The sequence below is a fragment of the Equus przewalskii genome, unplaced genomic scaffold (assembly GCF_037783145.1).
Source record: "Equus przewalskii isolate Varuska unplaced genomic scaffold, EquPr2 ChrUn-6, whole genome shotgun sequence".
Classification (NCBI taxonomy): Eukaryota; Metazoa; Chordata; class Mammalia; order Perissodactyla; family Equidae; genus Equus; species Equus przewalskii.
Window position 1 is genome coordinate 1,681,657 of NW_027228754.1, and position 21,855 is coordinate 1,703,511.

Here is a 21,855-nt window from a genome sequence, read left to right on the forward strand (position 1 = left end):
AGTCTGCGTCATATATCCCTTGCAACAGGTGCTTGTGTTGTGTGTACGTGTGTCTGTGCCTCGCTCTGTTGGGGGGCTGTGTGTGTGACGTCTTTCTGTATGAAGCTCCTCTGTGTTATCCTGGGTACGTGCATCTGTCTGTATGTGTGAAGCGCCTCCTGCCTAGGGCTTTGCTCTCCTCCCCTCAGTTTTCCCAGTTACATAAACATCTGAGGAGGGGACTCAGGCCTGGGCTATGGGCGCCCCCTGCTGGCGGCCTCCAGAACTCACAGTCTAGGGAGGAGCCTGTGGAAGCCCACAGTGTTCTCCCGGGGCCTCTTCCCCACTGGAGACCCAGCCCAGCCCCTTGACACTTACCTTCCCCCAGCTCCCTCCCAGCCCCAAGCCATAGGTGCTGTCAGCTCCCTGTGAGTCCCCTCTCATAACGCTCATCCTGGGGGTTGGTTGTTACTTGCTTTTGCTAGGTCTCCGTGGAATGACTGTAGTCCCTCAAGGCAGGGAGCCATGTGGGCCTCATTTACCATAGCATCTCCAGTGCCCAGTAGGAGGCCTGGCCCAATCAGTTATTTGTTGAATGACTGAGTGTATAGGGTGCAGAGGCTTGGGAAGAGAGAGAGTGGGGTGTGGGAAGATTTGGGGCTGAATTTGTCATATCTTGGCCACTTAAAAGCTATGTGGCTTTGGACAAAATGCTTAACTTTTCTTGAACCTCAGGTTTCTCATCTGTTAAATGACGCCATCTAGAAAAATATGCTGTAAAGACTAGAAATAATATCCAAAAGGGCCTTATTGTGTGTGGGCATCCCCAAAATGGCATCAATGATGATGATGATGATCGGCAACATCTCTCATCTCTCAAGCATCAGGAAGGCATTAAGTCCGTTCCACTCCCAAACAAAGGGAGAGTGCCTTTCAGCTTCCATGTACTTCAGTCTGGCCTGTGGATGGATTTAGGCGAAACGGATCTAGAGGAATCAGGCTGTGGATATGTCAGTGTGGGAGGAAACAAGCACCCTGCTGCTCTGTCCCTGGGCTGGTCCTGGGCTGGTCCTGGAAGTATTGGGAGGGGAGAGCGGACCTCTGATTTCCCTTTGGGGTCCCCAGCATTTTGCCTCGGAGTTTCTTCGGTCTCTCTCTGAATGTGGCTGCAACTGAGCACCTCTCTGAGCCAGGCCCTGCGCCAGGCTCTAGGGACAGAGTCAAGGAAGGTCTGGTCTGGCCTGTGCCACTTCTGCTCTCAGGGCTTCGATTTCCTCCTCCGTAAAAGGGGGTGGGAGTGAGTGGGAGGGTTGGGGGATGAGTGTGGGCAGGTAGGGTGTTAGAAGGTGAAGGTGGTCTGGGGTCACTTCCCACTGAAGGCCACTTTGACAACCTTAGCTTTGCAGAGGGGGTTGTCCCTTCCTCTCATTCTGGCCACACACTTCCTGCCCCTCCCCACTCCCCACCTTCTCCATAGTTGAGGAAGAGACAGAGCACCTGAGAAAGATGCCTCTTCCATTCTCCCACCTCCAGGGCAGGCCCCACCTTTCCCAGTGCAGAGCTGTCCTCCCTGGAAATAGAGACACCTTCACTTAAACTGCAGGCTCACCCTCTCCTTAAGACTAAATGAAACCCTTTATTAGAAGTAGTTTAAATAATAACTCAAAAACAAAGCAAAAAAGACATCCTAACTTCTATTTTGCGTCATCCTGTGCCCAGCACTTTATGTACATTATCTCAATTAATCGTTACAAAACCCGTTGGGGTGCACGTCATCCCACCTCGATTTGCCCACAAGATAACTGAGGTTGAAAGAGGTTAAGCAATTTGACCAGGATCACCAACCAGGAAGTGACGGCGCCCAGACGGCCCACCCTCCTAACCCACTTCCTCTGGTTCTGCCCCGAGGGGGTGGCAAACCCATCTGCCGTGACCTTGAAGAGCCCTGACACGCCTTTCGGCCCAGATCCTCCGCCTTCCGGAACTCCTGGGTCCGACCCATCCCCACTTCTGCGGGGTTTGCGGTGAGGCCTAGCGGCCCAGAGCAAATAATTGGATTCTAAGTGCGTGGCTATAGTCACCTAACCGACCCCAGGGTCCCGGCACCCAACTCAGGAAAAGCTCGGCAGGTGCGGGATGGGGGTGGGCTCTGCGCGGAGCTGGGCGGGGATTTAGCTGAGCCCAGGTGCCGCCTGTTCGAGCTGGCCGGGGGGCGGGGCGGGGTCGGGGCGGAGCCGGGGTCCGAGGCGGGAGGGGTTGGGGGTGGGGTCAGGGCGGAGTCAGTAACAGCGGCAGGCGGAGCCGGGGCCGAGGTCCAGGACCTGGGTCAGGACCGAGCCGGGGACCAGGGCGGGGCCAGGGTCAGGAGAGGTCAAGGCAGGCTGGGGACCCGGGCGGGGTCTGGAGCCCGGGGCCGGGGCCGGGGCGGGGCCGGGGCCCGGGCGGGGGCGGGGCCCGGGCAGGGCGGGGCGGGAACGGTCTCCGGAGTCACCGAGGCGGGAGGGAAAGCAGGGGGAGGAGGAGGAGGGGAAGCGGAGGGGAGGAAGGAGGGGACTTGGCAGCTCCCGTTCTGCTCAGCTCGGCTCCGCGCACCCACGCCTGGCTGCTCCGCTTCGTGCCCCCCACCTGGGCATGCGCCCCCTGAGTTCCCGGCCACCCAGAGCCCGCGCCGTCCCCCGGAGCCTTCCCAGAGCGGGCCGCGCAGGATGGGCGCCCTCGGTCCTCCGCTGCTGCTGCTGCTAATGCTGGGTAAGCCCGGCCCCCGCCCGGCCCTCCGCCCCGCCAGGCAGGTGCCTGCCACCTGGCGCCCACTGTGGCCGCCTCCCCAGCGTTTCGGAGCTCCTAGCACCCTCCTCTGTCAGGGGCGCCTCCAGCCTCCCTAGGCTCGACACCCATCTGCCCTTTATGGTTGCCCGCCGAGCTAGTCTTGGCGGGGGTGAAGGCTCCCCAGCTCTAGGCCTCGGGGTGGGGCACAGTGAGGACACACCGAGGTGCCGCCTCAGGGACCGCCAGGCCTCCGGGGGCCAGGCCCCACTTCTCAGCCGGCATACTCAGGTCCTGGGGTCGCTGCACCCAAATGCTGCGACTCCTCTCTGCCTCACAGTCAGCATCAGGCCCAGCCTTGGGTGCCCGCCCTGCGTGGGCAGTGCCTACCTGGCTTCATAATTGCCTGGGGTTGGCTGGAGGCCTAGGGGCTGGTTCTAACCACGACATTTGAAGTAAGTCTCCCCTAATTGCCCCCACCCCCCTTCATCATCTGAGGTTGGGGACAGTTCGCTCTCTCACCCCCATCTCCATCCTGGGCAGGTCTCCCTTTGCCCCACTTTCCCTCTCCCAGATGGCAGTTGGCTCTATTGCCTCCTACCGTTTCACACCCCCTTAGTCCCAGCTTCCCTGCTTTAGGAGAAACCAGACTCCATGGAGACTGATGCTGGGATCTCCAAGCACCCTGTGTCTCATGGTGGGTGTTCACGGGGAGGTGTTCTGGGCCACCACTGCTGGATGCATGAGGGCAGTGAGAGTGGAATTGGTTTTGGCCTGAACTGGAGGGTTCCCTGTAGAAGTTGGTCTGGGGAGGAATACGGCACGAAGGCAGTGACATACCAGTACAGATGTTCAGGAGACTGAAGCCCTTAAAATAAGAGCACAGAGTGGGGGCTGGGGGGGTGGCCTCTCCGCTAGAATTCGGAGCTGCCATAGTCAAGTCGCAGGCTGACGTAGCCCCAGCTGCCTGTTTCTAGACGAGAGCTCCACTGCAGTGTCAAGCAGCATCTCCCCCTGCTGCATAGGTCCCTGGGCCCTGTGGGACTAGAATGAGTCCTCTCCGTGGGGCCCTGGGTGGGAGGCAGGAGGATGTACAGAGGAAGGAGCTGTGGGGCCCCGTTGCCTAGCACTTGGCCCGTTTTCCCCAATGGACAGCATGGAGCAGAGAGAAGCCCAGGGGAGGTGGGGCAGTGTGGTGCACAGAGATGGAAGCGCCTGCCCCATACAGGCACTTAGGTTCATTTTGCAGATGAGGAAGATGAAGTAACTTGCCCCAAAGAACACATCTTGTGAGTGTTGGGGCTAGGATTTGAACCCAGATCCATCTGACTACAAAGCAGGCCTCTTTGTTCTCCCTTCCCTCTCTAACACCCATGAGGGGACCTGGCTGGGGAGAGAGCGCAGCCTGGCAGCTCCTTTCCTAAGGCTGTGGGGGTGACTTTCCCATGGGGATCTCCAAGCATCAGCAGTTGTGGAGCCAGGAAGGTGGGAGGGGGCCCTTCTGAGCAGAGTCTGCCCGGAGGCCAGGGAAGGTGTCAGCTCAGCTGTCTCCTCCATCACTGATTATGAAACACCCTTGGGCAGGGCCCTCCTGAGTCACACACTCACTCTCCTTGTCTGAGTGGAAGCTCTTAGCTCTCCTCCAGTGTGGAAACTGAGGCCTGGGAGGAAGGGCCAGGGCCAGGCCATATAGCTGGGGAGAGGATAGGGCTGGAACCCGACCTCGTGACTTCCAGCCTGTGCTCTAACCAAGCAACCATAAGTTCTCCTTGTGACTCGGCCACAGGAAGACGGGGCTAAGATTAGCCCAGCTCAGGAGGGAAAGTCAAGGGGAGCCCTTCTGGGGGGACTGGAGGACAGAGTTTGACCACGGACTTGGTGTTTTCCTCCAGCCTTTGCAGAAAGGCCCTGGGTATGCCCCTGGGAGTGCCATTCTGGTTGGTGAAGTCAGTCCCCACAGGCCTGGCCTTGGAGTTCCCCATCTTCCTCCCTGGCTTTGTCCCTCTGCAGGGGCATGTGGAAGCCATCCAAGGACAGTAGGATCTTGGCCAAGACATTATACTTCTCCTGCCTTACTTGCTCATCTGTAAAATGGAGGCAGGGGGCTGACGCAGCCCTCCTTACATTCTGCGGTTCTGTAGTCTTATCTAGAGGGGCTATGGAAGGATGGAAGGAGAGAAGGAAGAAGCTGAACCCTTCAAGGCTGCCAGGAGTGTCTGCTGGAGCAGGCTGGGGTCTGGGGGTGGGGCCAGAGTGAAGAAGAGGTTTTGGCCTCTCTGAGGAGAGGAAGATGGGAAGGGGCAGCTCGGGGTTTAGTGTCTCCCTACAGAAAGGGAACCATATGTAAATGAATGCACACCATATGCAAATAAAGGCTTTTGTTAGGGAGTTGGGGGGGTGCATTGTGCATCAGCTGGGCCAGCAAGAAGATTGGCAGGCCTGGGCTGGTGGGGAGGGGATCTTCTGCCCCCAGAAGCCAGGGCAGAGGCTTGTTCTTGCCCCATAAGCCTCAGCTGCCTTGGCAGCCCTGTGGGGTGGGAGAAGTGAGCTCATGGCACAGCTGGAGCGGGGAGGGCATTGTGTGGTGAGAACTGACTGGGTCTGTGCCCTGTCCTGCTCAGGCCACTGGCTCCATTGTCTGGAGTCCCCTGGCCCAGGTGACACAGCTGAGCCCACCAGCCCTTCTGAGCAAGATTTTGCCAGCTTCCCTCAAACAAAGGAGGGGGACATGTGGTCTCAGAATCCTTTAGTTAGAAGGCTGTGCTGACCAGGCCTGGAGCAGGGGACTGCAGACAGGAGAGTGGAGAGACGGTGAGGCAATCCAGGAATGGTTAAATCAGGAAGCAGATGTAGGTACTCCTTTCTGCTCCGTGCGCTCTGCTTCTGGCCTGCCAGAAATGGGATGTTTCTGGGTTCCAAGGCAAACCTGGCTCTATACCACCTCCTTGAGAGCCAGGTGTCTTACCTCTCAGCATCCTTTCCCTGTTCTCAGGACAGGGTCAAGCTGTGTCCCAACTTTCCCCAGGTTTCCTTTCCTTTCATGTGCAGGGGTCAAAAATGGTGCTGGTAGTGGGGGGATGCGATGGGGACCCAGGCCTGCTCAACTTCTCCTGTCCTTCCCTACAGGAGTCGGGTGCTGTGCCCGGGAGGTGCTGGTCCCCAAGGGGCCCCTGTACCGCGTGGCTGGCACAGCCATCTCCATCTCTTGCAATGTCAGTGGCTACGAGGGCCCTGCCCAGCAGGACTTTGAGTGGTTCCTGTACAGGCCTGAGGCCCCAGAGGCTGCACTGGGCATTGTCAGCACCAGGGATTCCCGGTTCTCCTACGCCGTCTTCGGGCCCCGAGTGGCGGCTGGTGAGGTGCAGGTGCAGCGTCTGCAGGGTGATGCCGTGGTGCTCAAGATTGCTCACCTGCAGGCCCAAGACGCTGGCATTTACGAGTGCTACACACCCTCCACTGATGCCCGCTACCTGGGCAGCTACAGCGGCAAGGTGGAACTGCGAGGTACTGGGCCACACCCACCCAAAAGGCAGAAAGTCAGGACCAGGAGGGACCTATCTAACCACTCTCAGGTTTTTCGGCCGAGGAACCTGAGGCCCAAAGAGGTCAAGTGATTGCACAGTCACCCAACAAGTTAGTGGCTAGTCTGGACTCTAACCCAGATCTCTTCATTCCAGTCCACTGCTCTTCTTACTCTACCGAGCCACCTCCTGGGAGAGAGAGAGGTGTCCTTAAGCTGTCCAGTCCCCTCTCCATTCCCCGAGAGGGTTGGGGAGCGTGAGAGGGTGAAGGACTCCATTCCTGGAGATTCCAGGATCCAGATCTGGGGGAGGCGGGGGAGAAAGTAGAGGTAGGGTGGGAGGAGTGAGGCCATGTGACATTCTTGTTCTCTTAAGTTTCTTTGTCTTCTGAGAAGGAAGACAGAGCCACTTTTCTGAGTATTTCAAACGGGGCTCAGTCCCAAACATAAGAGTGAGTTGGCGATGGGCTGGTTCTGTGAAATTCAACAAGTATTTATTGAGTGCCTGCTGTGTGCCCAGCACTGTTCTTGGCACCACTGGGTTACAGAAGAAATAATTCCACATGAAGCCTTTACCCTCTAGGAGCTCACAGTCTATTTAGGGAAACAGGTCGTATGTAGGAAACAGTAACAACGGCCGCCCGCTCCCAGTCCTTCCTCACTCCCGCTCTTCTCTTCAGTTCTTCCAGATGTGCTGCAGGTGTCTGCCTACCCCCCAGGACCCCGAGGCCGCCAGGCCCCAGCTTCACCCCCTCGCCTGATGGTGCATGAGGGGCAGGAGCTGGCACTGGGCTGCCTGGCGCGGACGAGCACGCAGAAGCACACACACCTGGCGGTGTCCTTTGGGCGAGCCGTGCCCGAGGCACCAGTGGGGCGAGCGACTCTGCAGGAGGTGGTGGGACTCCGGCCCGACCTGGCCGTGGAGGCCGGAGCACCCTATGCTGAGCGGCTGGCTGCAGGGGAGCTGCGGCTGGGCAAGGAGGGGACTGAGCAGTACCGCATGGTGGTGGGGGGCGCCCAGGCAGAGGATGCGGGCACCTACCACTGCACTGCCGCCGAGTGGATTCAGGATCCTGATGGCAGCTGGGCCCAGATCGCAGAAAAGAGGGCTGTCCTGGCCCACGTGGACGTGCAGACGCTGTGTGAGTGCCACGTGCCCCACGGTGGGAGCCGGGAGCCAGGCTATCTCAGTGGGCACCGTGGCCACCAGGGGCACTAGATGGTCATCGTCTGACTCCAGGGAGCCCACCTTCGCTAGAGTGAGCAGTCTTGTTAGCATTGCTCCCTTCTCTCTCCATGATGGCTCTTCTCTGCTCAGAAGTTGGGTGTGGAGGTCGCAGGGTCATGGCTGAGGGGTGAGAGTCAGACCCCTGGGTGGGGAAGCTGGTCATACCCTGTGGGGCAGATGGGTGGCCCTGAAGTGCTGTGGTCAAAGAAGGAACTACATACAGTTGGGGAGTCAGGTGCTCTGTGCCCCCTCCTGCCTCCATGACACCCCTTCCCTGCTCCTGTGTTTCAGCCAGCCAGCTAGCAGTGGCAGTGGGGCCCGGTGAACGTCGGATCGGCCCAGGGGAGCCGTTGGAACTGCTGTGCAATGTGTCAGGAGCACTGCCCCCGCCAGGCCGTCATGCTGCGTACTCTGTGGGCTGGGAGATGGCACCTGCGGGGGCACCTGGGCCTGGCCGCCTGGTTGCCCAGCTGGACACAGAGGGTGTGGGCAGCCTGGGCCCTGGCTATGAAGGGCGGCACATAGCCATGGAGAAGGTTGCTTCCAGAACCTACCGGCTACGGCTGGAGGCTGCCAGGCCTGGTGATGCGGGCACCTACCGCTGCCTCGCCAAGGCCTACGTTCGAGGGTCTGGGGCCCGGCTTCGTGAGGCAGCCAGTGCCCGCTCCCGGCCCCTCCCTGTGCATGTGCGAGAGGAAGGTGAGAGGGGGTGGGTCGGACCCTTGACAGGGTTTAGGGCCTGTAGAAACCTTTTCTTTCTGTTTCTGTGCCTTCTGAGCCCACATCCTTTGTTCTGCAGGTGTGGTGCTGGAGGCTGTGGCATGGCTGGCAGGAGGCACCGTGTACCGCGGGGAGACGGCTTCCCTGCTCTGCAACATCTCTGTGCGGGGTGGGCCCCCGGGGCTGCGGCTGGCAGCCAGCTGGTGGGTGGAGCGACCAGAAGAGGGGGAGCTGAGCTCTGCCCCTGCCCAGCTAGTGGGTGGCGTGGGCCGGGACGGTGTGGCAGAGCTGGGGGTCCGGCCCGGAGGAGGCCCCGTCAGTGTGGAGCTGGTGGGGCCCCGAAGCCATCGGCTGAGACTACATGGCTTGGGGCCCGAGGACGAAGGCGTGTACCACTGTGCCCCCAGCGCCTGGGTGCAGCATACTGACTACAGCTGGTACCAGGCGGGCAGCGCCCGCTCGGGGCCTGTCACAGTCTACCCCTACACGCATGGTGAGTGACTGCCCGCTCTCCCCCTTCTCACTCGCCGCCTTCCTCCAGCTCCATGCTCTTCTGCCTCCCTTTCCGTCTGAGCCCCCTGCTACTCTCCCCTTTCTCCTCGGCATCACTTCCCACGAAGGGTCTTGGAAATCCAGCTCTCAGCCCTCCAGGGCCCATCTGCCCCAGGGTCCTTGGTGGTGAAGGTTGACTTGAGTGCAGATAGGGCAGGGGGCAGACAGGGGAGGGCTATCTCTGCATGGGGAGGAGGTGGGTGCAGACAACTTGATAGGGAAGGTGCTGGGACACAAGTGGGACAGTGGGTGGAGGGCAGTGGCACCCCAGGCTGAACACAGCCCTCCTTTCTCACCCAGCCCTGGACACCCTGCTCGTGCCCCTGCTGGTGGGTGCAGGGGTTGCCTTCCTCACCGGTGCCATTGTCCTTGGCACTATCACCTGCTGCTTCATGAAGAGGCTGCGAAAACGGTGATCCCTGGCTCCCCAGGTGAGGGAAAAGACCCCCAGCGTTGTCTCCCCCAGTCCTAAGATGAGCTGTCCCTCCCTGGCCCCGCCTGGAGGAGGACTAGCCGGCTCTCAGTTCTGCAGGACCCTGTTAACGAGTGCGGGCCAGGGGAGAGTCCCACTCAGGACTCTCTCCTTAGCCCCTCCACGCTCTCTCTCTAGTTCTCGCAGGTGTTGACCGTCTTCCAGCCCAGCTCCAAGCCTGCCTCTGGTTGCCTGGATACCCTATCCCTCTGTCTGCCCTTCTTTTAATTTATTTGACCTACCCCCAGCCAGAGTGGGGGACATGGCCCCCATTCCCCACTCCTTCCTTCCCGAACTCCTCCCTCTGGCCTTCTGTTCTTCATCTCATACCCAACCTATAGGGAGGCCATTCCCTGTCCAAGAATTAGTTTTTCTAAAATGTGAATAAACTTGTTTTATAAAATCCAGGGCTGGTGGTGTCTTCCCTGCCATGAGGCTGTAAAAGGCTGGGTGTATGGCAGAGAGGTCGTTGGGGCTGACAACCTATTCTGGATGACACAGGCCTCTCTTCCCACCACAAACACCATCTGGCCTCTGTGGGCCATGCCACCTACCCCAGGAGAGGACACCTGGGTCCCATCTGCTGCCTGGGCTGTCAGTGCCAAGCCGATCACTGTTGGGACTCCTACTCATGGAGGGGAGCACAAAAAGGGGGGGTGAGTTCCAGCTTAGCCCGTCCCCTCTCCTAGCGTTCAAGTCATAGGACAGGGGCTGCCAGGACCAGTGCCCTTTTCTGAGTTGCCCGCACCACTCTGCCTGCCTCATTCTCCTAGTCCAGTTAGTCTTGGGCCTGACTCCTCCCACCAGGCCCTGGGGCCTCTGCCTTTTTCCTCTTGATCCTCCTCCTTCTGTCTGACAGCAGCAGAATAGAAGTCCTAAAACACAGCCCCCGGGTGGCCCAGTACTCAGGGGAAGGCCTGTGTGTCCACAAAGCCCAGCACATACCCGCCCCCATGGCCTGCACGTACCCCCAAGCCTTGCCTCACCCTCCTCCAGTGTCCCAGGGTCTCCCTGAATTTGTCTCTGCCTAAGGATTCTCTGATCCTAGAAGTCTTAGCTGCACTGCAGCTTAAGAGGCACCCAGTCTCCCTCTTTCAATTCAGTTATTTAAACATTTAGTGAGCATTACTAGTTTGCTAAGTGTTATTTTTACAGAAGGGGAAACTGAGGCCCAGAGAAGTGATGTGACTTGCCCAGAGTCACAGAGCTCATTAACGACAGCGTCAGGGCTAGAACCCAGGGCTCCTGACTCCTTGCACTGTCCACAGCGGTGCCCTGAGCGGTGACTGAGCAGCAAGGAGAGGCGTGCCGGGGTCTCGTGACTTCCACGCAGCCTCAGTTTCTCTGCCTGTGCAATTGCAATGGGTTAACTACTGTGTGAGTGTGTGTGTGTGGCTACAAACAGCCCACTCCCTCCTCTCCAGACTCCTCCTGTTTCACTGAATTAAAGCAAAAGGACTCCCCATCCCACACCCCAACCTTTGTTCTTGGGGGAACAGCTGGCACCAGGGTTCCGAGACCTCATCTTTGACTGATGGTGACCCAGGTGACCCTGTGCCTCGAGGCAACTCTCTGAGTGGGCCCAAGCTGGCATGGGCTCCCTCCGTGACCCCCTTTCCTGCTTCCAGGAGGCACAGTGTCCCACAGGACCCCAGCTTCCCAGCCTGGAATGGAGCAGACTGGCGTGCTTTCCCTGAAAGGGCTCAGACTTTTATTAAAGGACAGGAGTAGGGTGTAGCCAGGGCCAAGGAATGGAGGTCATTGCTAGGCCAGTGCTGTCTGAGGGTGTGCCTGCCTGGACACAGACTTCTCCCGGGAGGCCAGCCTCAGGTCCCCTCTACCTTTGCCGCTGCTCCCCCATCACCAACCAGGGACTTTGCTCCTGGTGACTGGGATGACACCAGGAAGGGGGTGGACATAGGGTGGGAATATGTGTCTCCAGGGACTCCTGTCCCAGGTGGGCAGACAGCAGGCCACAGACAGACCAGATGTTTGGACTCCTCGCTCCTCTCTTACATTTTCTCCCACTTTCAATCCTGCCTCTTAAGCCCCGCAGAGGATTCGATCCTTTGTCACGCATGCCCTTCCTGTTCCAGCTTCCCCCCACCTCTCCAAGAATCCCCTCCAGGCCTCCAGACTGCTTCATCCCATCTGTCTTGCCTACTCATCTTCCCAAAACACCACTGCCAGCTTGTCACTGCCTTATTTCCACTGATGGGTGAGTCCCCAGGCCCAGAGTTAAGACTCTTCAGCCTGGGTTTCAGGGTCCCTCGCCCCGCCCAATACTCCACCCTTTATATTTCAGTCTCCTCCCCCAGAGATCCGCAGCTTCTGCTCAGCTTGTAGGCCCCACCTCCTGATATGACCTCCAAGTCTTTGCTGAGAGCAGTGGTTCCACAGTACGGTCCCCATTCCAGCGGCATCAGCAGGACCTGGGAACTTGTCAGAAATGCAAACTTTTGGTCTCCACCCCAGACCTACTGAGTCAGAAGCCCTGGGAGTGGGGCCCGGCAATCTGTGTTCTCACAAGTCCTCCAGGTGACCCTGAGGCCCACTCGAGTTTTCTAACTGCTGACTCAGATCGTTCTCTGCTTACTCAATCCCTAGCCTTCTGATAACCAAACCCTCCCACCCCCTGCTCCAAGAGATGGCTCAGGTTCACAGTTTCAACCATATCTTGTTCACTGGCCACGAGTGTATTTCTCTGTGTCCCCCATGCATGCTGTATTCCAAGCATGGAATCGAGTCTCTGACTGTCCACCCCACATGGTACTGGGTCAGTGCTCAGTACCCACTGGGCACCCAATGAATGATCTGAATGACTCCTTCTCATGGTGCCCTAAGACTAGTTCTGCTTTCCCAAGGGCTCCTGTGTCCCAGCTCTAGTGAACTCATTTTGTCCATCTCTGCCCTGGGCCTTCTTCCTCCTCGAAACCTCTCTCTCCCCTCCTGCCTCCACAGTGGTACTTATGAGATCTCACTCTACTGTCAGAAAAGAGCCATCTCTTGTCCTTCTCCAGGCCCTGCTCCAGGGCCCCGGTTCTGGCATCTCCCCCACTGCATGTTGCCCTGCTTATGTGGACAAGGTCATCCATACCCTGCTGAGCCACCCCAGCAGCCTTTCGTCCTCTGCTTGGCCTGTCACAGTGGTGGGGGTAGAGCTGGCAGGGCACCCTCCTTATCTCTGCCTTTCCACCTTCCTCTCCTCTGGGCCACTCAGGCTACTGTGTCCAGTGAAACAGGTGTGCCAGACACAGGGAAGATGGCTGAGGAGGTGAGTGGGGACCAAACTCCAGCCCACACTCTACTCCCCAAGCCATGTACCCTGGTTTGGGGCGGCGTCGGTCTGGAGGAAAAGGGCGCCTTTTCAAGATTTCACAAAGATGCTCTGTGGGTTAGCAGCAGCCCTGAGTGTACACCTGTCTGTTGGTCCACTGGCTATCCATCAGCTGTCTATCCACCTTCCCATCCAATCCACATAAGTCCATCCTTCTGTCTATCCATCCACTCAAGAACAGATGTGAAGTCACATACAGACAGGCTGGTAAGTTCTCTCATCCCCACCCTTCATTCTCCTGAAATCAGGAGCCCTCCTTTCCGTATTGGATCCGAGTCTCGAGATTCTGAGGGGGCCTCTCCAGCTTTAGTGTATTCCCAGGGGCCTAGCCTCCTTCTCCACCTCTCACATCCAGCTCCCCAGGTGCCTGTGTCTGGCCCTGCCACAGGGGTCTGGAGGAAACTGGTCACACTTTGGACTCACTCTCTGGGGGTGGCAGGCAGCCATTCTGCTCTTTGTCAACTCCAGCCCCTCCCCCTGCCCCTTCCCCCACCCCTTCCTCTTCCACCTTCTCATCCAGCCGGCTGGGGATGGACCAGTAGAGATGGGCATCAAGGCGGGCTGCAGCCTCAGCCAGCTCCCGGGCACTGCAAGAGGGGGTGGGCACCTCAAAGGTCTCATGGAAGCTGGCATAGTCCACCTCGTAGAAGCCATCCTCCAGGGTCAGCACTGATGTGAAGCGGTGGCCCCACAGCACCTCGTCCACCAGGTAGGAGCTCCGAGCTTGGCACGTCATTCCTGAGGAGAGACGCATGGGTCAGGGGGTATCCCAGCCCCGGGCTTCCCTCTCTCACCTCTCATTCCACATCCCTCTTCCCAGCACCCTTCCCTATATTTCTCCCCGAGGACCCCTACTCCACTTTGGTCCAGCCCACTTTCTCCTTCTTCCCAGCTCCTGTACTTGCCCAGCTCCCTCACCCTCTTCCACATTTGTCCCCACCCCTCTTAATCTCTAGCCCAGGCTCTACCCTCCTCTCCACTGGAGATGTCAAACAGAGAAGCTTAACCTTGAAACTGACCTTAGGGATCATCTATTTCAACTTCCCTCTCCAGACAGGGCTCCCCATTGGAGCATTCCCAATAATGAGCAACTAGCTTGTGCTTGATTACCTCCCAGAACTGAGAGCTCACTACCTCATAAGGAGCCCACTTCTTTGTGTTGATGGCTCTAATGGTTGGATCATTCTTCTTTATAAAGAGCTAAAATCTGCCTCCTGGGATTTCCACCCCTTGGTTTCATTCCCCTGCCATCTGACACCCCTTCGAGTATCTGAAAACTGGAGTCTCAGGTTCCATCATGTCTTCTCTTCTTTAGGCTGAACATCCCTGTCTCCCTCCATCATTCCTCATGTGATCTGCCTTCCAAAAGTTTTTCATTCTTGACTGCAAACCAGAATGGCCATGGAGGATCCTTTAAGCACTTTGAGTGTGATAAATACTCCAGTTGTAGCCTGATCCATGCATAAAAGAGGGCTCACCACTTCTCTCTTTTGGCCATGATGCTTTAGCTAATAGGGCCCAAGGTTACATAAACATCTTTGGAAGCTGTATCACACTGCTGCAACATTAAGCCTGTGGCCAACTAAAACCCCCAGTTCTTTTTTCACCAGAGCTCTTCCATGCTGTGCTTACATAAGTGATTTTTTTAAAGCCTAAATGTAGAATTTTATATTTATTCCTTTTAAATGTCATCTTGTTGGGTTTTGGCTCATTATACTTGCTTTTCAAAAGCATTTTGGATCCTGACTGTCTCACCCAAAATATTACCATCCTTTCTAGCTGTGTCTGTCTAGAAAAATCAGACACCCTCCATCCCTGTGTTCTCCACCCCCGCCCGCCCCCAGTCCTCCTTGCCCTGAGCCTGTGTCCTGTCCTCCCTGTTGGGCTGGCTCACCCACCAGGGCAGGCGATTCTCCTCTTACCCCAGGATCTCCCCCAGCCCATGGTGCCCTCCAAACGGGGGGCGGGGGGGGGGGGGTAGGATGTTGGGGAGGGGAGAGGACCATGGAAGAGTGAATGTGAGCTAACCGGAGACTGCCTCTCAACATTGAAAGCCCCATCCTGAGACATCTTGGGGACATTGGTATTCTTGGTTCCTTTGGTGAAGGCTGGAATAGGAAAGATCCAGTGGGGGAAAGGGAAGAAGAGGCAAAAGGGACACTGGGGAGAGAGGGGCTGTGAGGAAGAGAGGGAGAGGCTGGGATACAAAGGGAAAGAGGGCTGATCAGGGGCTTCCCTGTAAGGAGAGGGGTCGCCTCAGGTGATGGCAAAGGAGTGACAGCCAGAGAGATAGAGAGGAAAGGGAACGGGTGAGTTGGGGAAGGGGAAGGAGCAGGGAGGAGATGGGGGAGTAAGGAAGGAACAGGACCCACTGAAGCAGAGGGTGGTGAAGCAGACTCAGCGTGAGGGGCCAGGGCGGGGTCAGAAGGCCTAGCCTGCGGGAGAAGCCAGCAGAGGGCACAGCTTCAGCAACGGTGGCAGGAACTGCAGGGCCCCCTTGTGGGCCTTTGCTTATCCACTTGCAGTTTGTTTTATCCTCTTCCCACTTGCAGATGCAAGTCCCAAAGGACCCCATTTGCCCTCCCTGCACTGCTCTTTTCCTACCTGCTCCCAAACCCTTCACTGTGCAGGCCTGAGGTGGAAGTGCTGACATCACAGTTCCGTCTAGGAAGGGGTTAGAAATGCTAAGATCATCTATTTCCTTTGTCAGTGTAAGTTTTTGTCAGTGGAAGAATCTTTTGATGGATGGGGAAACTGAGGCAGAAGGGATCCCTCTCCCTACGGTCCAGCCTAGGGATAACTCAAGTAATGGAAAACCCTCACCACCAAATTCCAGGGCCCTATACCTCTCCGCAATGAGAAAACCGCCCAAGCTAAGCCCTCCTTCCAGTGCTGGAACCACTAAAAACCAAAGCCAGACTGCCTGTGTCCTATCCACGCCTACAAATGGTGTGGCCACTTATTTAGCTTATAACTGTGGACAACTTATTTAACCTCTCGTTGGGGCAATCTCCTCTCTGAAAAATGAGCACAATAACAAGAAGTTCCCTTCGTGGGGTTCTTGTTAAGTTCAGATGAACTCAGGGGTGTAAAGTGCTTTGGAGCCGTGCATGGCACAGAGTAAGCACCCGGCGAGTGTTGGCGGTTATTAGGACTCTCCTCTAGTCCCAGTGACACAGAACTCTCGGCCCAGGGCCCCAGGCTGGGGCGACTTCGGAGAATTCCTCCAAGCTTTCTCTTGGCTCTCTGCGGGGTCACTTTGTTCACACACCCCTCCCAACCCAGGTGCCCCATCTCACCTCAATCTCTCATCCTCCACCAGCCTCTCCATCCATCCTCCCCATCTCTCTGGTCCCTCTTCCTGCCTCTGCCTTCTGCGGCCCTGCCCTCCCCCGGCCCTGGTCCCTCTAAGGCCAGTTTCCCGCTCCGCTCCTGGGCCCGCCCGCACCCGTAGCTTCCACCATGCCCTCGAGGATGACGACGATCTCGAAGTCGTCCCTCTCGAGGGCGCGGCGCGACGCCTCCCAGAAGGGGCTTGCGGCGTCGATCTCGTGGCTGATGACGAGCGGCGAGACGAGGAAGAGGCGGTCGTCGCCGGTGTCGAAGCCCACGCTGAGGTCGGTCTGGTGCAGCGGGATGAACTCGCCCTCGAGCGTCTGGCGCGAGCGGATGAGCTTGGCGCGGATGGAGGCCTCGACGATGTGCGAGGAGCGCAGGTCGCCCACGCGGAACATGAGGCAGAGGCGCCCGTCGCGCAGCGACACCACGGCGTGCGAGGAGAAGACGAGCGTGGCGGCGCGCTTGTTGGGCTGCGAGATCTTGACGAACATGCAGCCCACCATGAAGGCGTTCACCATGGAGCCCAGGATGGCCTGCAGCAGCAGCAGCACGATGCCCTCGGGGCACTGGTCGGTGATGACCCGGTGCCCGTAGCCGATGGTGGTCTCCGTCTCGATGGAGAAGAGGAAGGCGGCCACGAAGCCGTTGAGGTTGTTGACGCACGGCGTCCACGCCGTGTCCTCCAGGTGCTCCAGGTCGCCGCGGCCGTAGGCGATCAGCCACCAGATGGCGCCGAAGAAGAGCCAGGTGAGCGCGTAGGCGAGCACGAAGAAGAGCAGGCTGAGGCGCCACTGCAGGTCCACGAGCGTGGTGAAGAGGTCGGTCAGGTAGCGGTACGTCTCGCGCACGTTGCCCTGCTGCACGTTGCACCGGCCGTCCTTCTCCACGTAGCGCTGGCGGCCGCGGCGGCGCGGCGGCTCCTCGGGCCCCGGCGAGAAGGCGGCGTTCTCCTGCGCCATGGCGGCGGCTCAGGGCGAGCGCGGTGGGCGCCTGCGGACGCAGGGGGCCCCGGGCTGCCGCCGCTCGCCGCCCCTCGCCGGGCGCCTCGGCGGCGTCGGGGATCCTGCAGGGACTTAAAGATGGGCCGGGTTAACGGACCCGTGGGAGAGGCGGAGACCCCCGGGCCAGCTCCAAGTGGCTCTGAGCGAGTCCCTTCGTGTCTCTCAGCCTCGATTTCCGTATCAGTAGAACGGGAATAAAACACACCACCCCAGCTGCCCCCCAAGACCACAAGATCGTAGAGTCAATGAGATAATGTATACGAACTGGATAGCACTATGCAAGTTGGATGATGATTTCCAGGGGAAGAGCGTACGAGAGATCCTGGTTGTACCACCTCTAACTGGAGTGTGTGGCCCCTCCGGACATCCCCGGGCAAAAGGCCCAGGCAGGGAGGGAGTTTCCTGAAATCCTTAGGCTGTGGGCTCCTTGGAGGCAGGCAGGGTCATCTTCCTGTAGGTGTGGCGCCCTCCCTGCCCTAAGGCCTCCTCCGCCCCCTCCCTGGCTAATATCAGGGCAGTCCCCTAATCACTGCTCTCTCCAGTTCAGCCTGACGGCTAACCAGGCTCTTTTGAGGTTCACTCCAAGACTGACACAGAAAATCTTTCCCATCCTCCCTCCCTGCACCTCACTTACTCTACCTCCTCCCACATCTTCCTCCTCTGAGCAAGCTTACAAAGGAGAAGGAAATGAAAGCGGAGGAAAGTTAAGTGAAAAATCGCCAGTGTGCAAGGGTTGAGCATTCACACTTTAGGAAATTCCCACTGGAAATCCTCCCTGAGGACTAACCATGAGCATTGCTGCTGTAGTGTGAGCCCCATCTCCCCTGGGTTCTTTCTACAGTGGAGACAGCCCAAAAATGGGCAGGAGGTATAGAGCATATGAGATCCACACAGACAGGTGGGGTAAAGGAAGTGCAGAGTTCATCAAGAGTTAGGCTTGTGTCCCTCTAGTATCCTATTCATCATGAGACAAGTAAATCAGATCAAGTGAAGCCTAAGCACCCACATTTACCTAGCCCACTCTCTCCATTCTTTTCCCCCAGCCTCCTACTTCCCATTGACTACGCTTATAACAGCTCCCCCACCATATGCCCCAAAGCTCACATTCTAAGGGAAGCACACCTGATTTTGCTTCTAATTTTTCCCCCTGAGGAGGTCTTTGAGCTGTAATCTGCCCTGGGAGACAGATCCAGAGCCTTCCCTAGGCACCAGGGGCCCCTAGGATGTATGGAGCACACAAGGAAAGGTTTGGAATAAGGATTTGGGACTCTTCAACAACCTTCCCTTCTTCATGGGAGCCATCCCGTCTCCCCCCTCCAAGGAAACCTGGGCTGGCTGGGGAGCGTGGTGGAGGGGGTGGGGTGGTGGAAGGAAGGAGTGTGACAGGGATCACAGATGGCCTGGATGTTTGACCAGGTCCTGGGGAGAAACCACCTGGATATGTAACTCCAAACCCGGAGCTCCAGAATTTTAGTTCTGGAGTGAGGGGCTCTGCAGCCAGACCTCTGGAGGCTCTGTGCGTGTGTGTGTGTGTGTGTTGGGGTAGAGGGCAGGAGAAACCAAAAAGAGATGGCTTGAAGCTTAGGCACTCCCACACACATTTATTTTCAAGGAGGAGTCATGGGACACAGGGTCCAGGAGCCCCAGTGCAATGGCAGAGTAGGGTCTTCCCCTCCCCCTACAATGGGTTTCTGTTTCCTTCACTGAGGTCCAGGATGTCCTCGAGAAGCGATCTCTAAGCATTCGCTGGCTCAGAGACCCCAGGTCATGCAGAAAAGAACCTGGGTCCCTTTCGTCCTATCTTCAGCCCCAGGTGGGCTTTCAGCTGTTCGCTCAGGGTCTTGGGTAATCTCACCCCCAATCTGCCCCCTTAGACAGATCTCTCTGCCCAGGGCTGGGGACGTAACCCCAGAATCTGATCGCCCCCATGACTCCCTCCTCTCCATTGCCCCAGGGATCCAGGTTTTTGATTGTGTCCCATCTCCTGTCTTCCTGAATGGGGGCTGCATTTTTCTCAATGGGATAGGAAAGGTGTGAAATTGTTGCCTCTATCCCAGGACCAAAGACTTGATTTCTGCACTTCCCTCCAAAGATTCCTGTTCCTCCAGCCTACTCCTTATTTCTTGTGCGTACTGTGACCCCTTTTCAGAAGACCCCAGGGCCACATTTTCCTGGATCTCCCTTTCTCCCCCTAGGGAGTGCTGGCCAGCAAGGGGGCTTATTTTTTGGAAAAGGATCTGCTGAAAACTCCCTCAGGAACCAGCTCTTCCCAAACCCCCTCTTGCTTGGGAAACAGGGGCCCAAACCCAAGTTCCCCGCATCTCAACTCACAGTGTGTGGAGAGGAGAGTAGCCGGCAGCAGAGACCCCTGGGGGGTAGCGTCCATGCCCCTGACCGCCCCCCCCCCAGCCCCCTTGGAGGGTGGGAGCCGCAGACACTGCTGTTTCTCCTAAATGTAGCGGCAGCTCTGACTAGGACTTGCTATCTGTGTCATCCCCACTTCCCAGGCTCCCCTGCTCCTCTCCTGTTTCCACAGCAACCAGTCTGGCGACAGCTCTAGAGCATCCCCCTCCCCTCCCCAGTCCTGGGTACCACTAGAGGCTGATCCACACGCCATAGCTATTTTTAGCCAAAGTCTCTCCTCCTGGACAACTCAGAGCTTGCCTCCTCACCCCCTCAGGAAAAAAAAAAAAAAGAAAAGCTGGCACATTGTCTCTTTCCTACGAACCTCCTTGCTCTGGGAAAATATGGGCCCTGAGATGTCTGGGAATAAGGCGTTTGGTTTCCTGGGGATTCAGAGGGCCCTCTGGGAGCTGGCAGCTCATCACCTCCAACAGGGGCCTCTGGGTGCAGGTGCTGCTCCTGGGTCAGGCCCACCATAACAGTCTCCATTTTTGGAGAGGCCATCCTGATCCAGAAGGAGGTAGCTAGAAGGAAAAGAGATCCACCCAAGGAAGGGAAGTAGGGTCAGGCGTTCTAATCTTTGTCACTGATTTGCAATGTGACCCATAGGAGTGACTTCACTTCCCCTAGCCATAGTTGCTCCATCTTTCACAGAGTGTGGACGTGCGCAAATAGCCCCTTTCTACCTTTTTCACAGGGCGTACAGATCAAATGAGGCAATATAAATAGAAGGGCTTTGACGTGTATTTTGTTAATAGCAAAAGGTCTGGAAACAACCCAAATGTCCAACAGAGAGAAAAGGCTTGGTTAAGGCTTACTAATTAGTCATTCAACAAACTTTTCTGGAGCCCAAGTGCCAGGCAATGTGCTAGGTGGAGGTGGTTACAGAAATGAATAAGTCCCTGCCCAGAGGAGCTCACAGTCCAGTGGGGGAGAAAGACACATAGACATGTAACGCTAACACTGCTAATAACAAGCATCAACTGTGCACTAGACACACACCTCATTTACCGACCCTGTGAGATACCCTATGAGATAGATATTATTTTCTTCCTTTATAGATGAGAAAACTAAAACTGAGAAAGGTTAAGTGATTTACCAAATGTCAGAGAGCTGGATATTGGCAGAGATAGTAGTCAAACTCACACATCTGTGTCACCCACCTGCATGCTCTTTGCACAATGTCACACTACCTCAGCAATGTAGTATCTATGGCATATCAATATAATCAGTTACTGTGTTTGTATATGTAAATGTGCATGTAGGCACACTGTTACATAAAAAAACAGAGCATAAGTATATTTTTATAAATTGATCATAGCTGTATAGAAGTAGCTGCAGGAACATTGATAAAAATCCGAAAAAAAATTTAGAGAGATGGCAATACTTCAATATTCATTTTCCCCAGGGAAATAATTAAAAGCAGACAGAGGTACACGAATGCCAGGTGGTGGTGTTCTTGTCAGTATTACTTTACTCAAGATATGGATCTATTCTTCTCCAGATTGCTCAAAGCTGGAACAAGGGGATATGAGCTGGGGGAGCAGGAAGACGTAGTCATGGACACTGAAGTGTTAGAAGCTCCTGGAATGACCTCGCAAGGTTGGAAAGGTGGTACTGAGTAATATAATCTTGGGAGGCAGAGACCTGGGTTCAAATCCCAGCTCTGTCCACTACTAGCTGGGTGACTTTGAGCAAGGTCATTAACCTCTCTGAGCAGTTTCTTCATCTAAGAAATGAGAATAACCATATTATCCATCTCTTGGGGGTTGTCATGAGGATTACATAAGGCGATGCCTGGCACCCTGTAAATGCTCGGCAAGTGCTACCTATATCTTCCTTCTCATCATTGTCATCCTCGTCCTAGGCATCTTCTGAAATCCCCACCCGGCTGTGCCGCGGTCCTCTGTTCTGGTGCCACCCAGTGAGACCTGCAGGGGGCACTCCTGGTACACTGCCCTCCTCTCCCCAGCCCTCTTGCCCGTGTTTCTTGTTCCAAGTGGAAATATCGAGTTTTCAGCCCGATATTGGCATCAGGAGGGCTGTTAAAGCCCCAGTCAACATCCCATTCTCCTGAGCCTGGCCCTGTCACCTGAGCCTTGGGACGGCTAGCCTGCCCTTCTCTGTCCTGCCAAGCGGCTGCTCACGTTGGTTCCATTGTGCCAGGAGCCCAAAGAGAAGAAACCAAACTCCTGGGCAAGAACACATTTGCATAGAACTGGCCCCATTTCCTGGAGGGGGAAATCACAGGGCTGCAGGGCCCTCCCCAAGGTGTACCAGCCAGCTCCCTGCCTCAGTTGGGGCTGTCCTGAGCCTAGCGTCACTGACAAGGAAGGGACCACCACCCCCTCCCCTGATTCACTGATCCTGCACGTCCTGGACTTTACCTAGTATCTAACCTCAGTTCCTTGTTTATCATTGAGCTTGAACAGAACAAGGGAAAAAAAGTTATTCTGGGTACCAGGATACAGAAAAATAGGCAGGATCCCAGCTTTCAGGTATTATGAGATAAAGAAAGCAACTTTACAGGGAATCAATAAA

General features: G+C 56.7%; 2 protein-coding genes across 7 annotated transcripts; one reads left to right on the forward strand and one right to left on the reverse strand.

Annotated features, from left to right (window-relative positions):
• Positions 1-1,864: 1,864 nt before the first annotated feature.
• Positions 1,865-9,637, forward strand: IGSF8 (immunoglobulin superfamily member 8). Of its 5 annotated transcripts, none has more exons than XM_070608393.1 (8): positions 1,865-2,108; positions 2,557-2,727; positions 5,869-6,246; positions 6,943-7,404; positions 7,782-8,189; positions 8,290-8,703; positions 9,063-9,193; positions 9,373-9,637. In XM_070608393.1, the coding sequence occupies exons 2-7, from the start codon at positions 2,685-2,687 to the stop codon at positions 9,176-9,178; spliced, it is 1,821 nt and encodes a 606-aa protein (XP_070464494.1). In that variant the 5' UTR covers positions 1,865-2,108; positions 2,557-2,684; the 3' UTR covers positions 9,179-9,193; positions 9,373-9,637. The 5 variants fall into 5 exon arrangements, with proteins under 5 accessions (XP_070464494.1, XP_070464496.1, XP_070464495.1 ...); XM_070608395.1 differs by having other exon boundaries at positions 1,924-2,042; XM_070608394.1 differs by lacking the exon at positions 1,865-2,108 and adding an exon at positions 2,256-2,339.
• On the reverse strand, positions 6,735-19,433 carry KCNJ9 (potassium inwardly rectifying channel subfamily J member 9). 2 transcript variants are annotated; one of them, XM_070608428.1, is made up of 4 exons: positions 19,243-19,433; positions 16,020-16,982; positions 13,080-13,309; positions 6,735-7,656 (listed from the first exon to the last, which is right to left on the reverse strand). In XM_070608428.1, exons 2-4 carry the CDS (start codon positions 16,867-16,869, stop codon positions 7,486-7,488), a joined length of 1,251 nt encoding a protein of 416 aa, XP_070464529.1. In that variant the 5' UTR covers positions 16,870-16,982; positions 19,243-19,433; the 3' UTR covers positions 6,735-7,485. The 2 variants fall into 2 exon arrangements, with proteins under 2 accessions (XP_070464529.1, XP_070464530.1); XM_070608429.1 differs by having other exon boundaries at positions 16,020-16,973; positions 19,243-19,400.
• Positions 19,434-21,855: the final 2,422 nt, after the last annotated feature.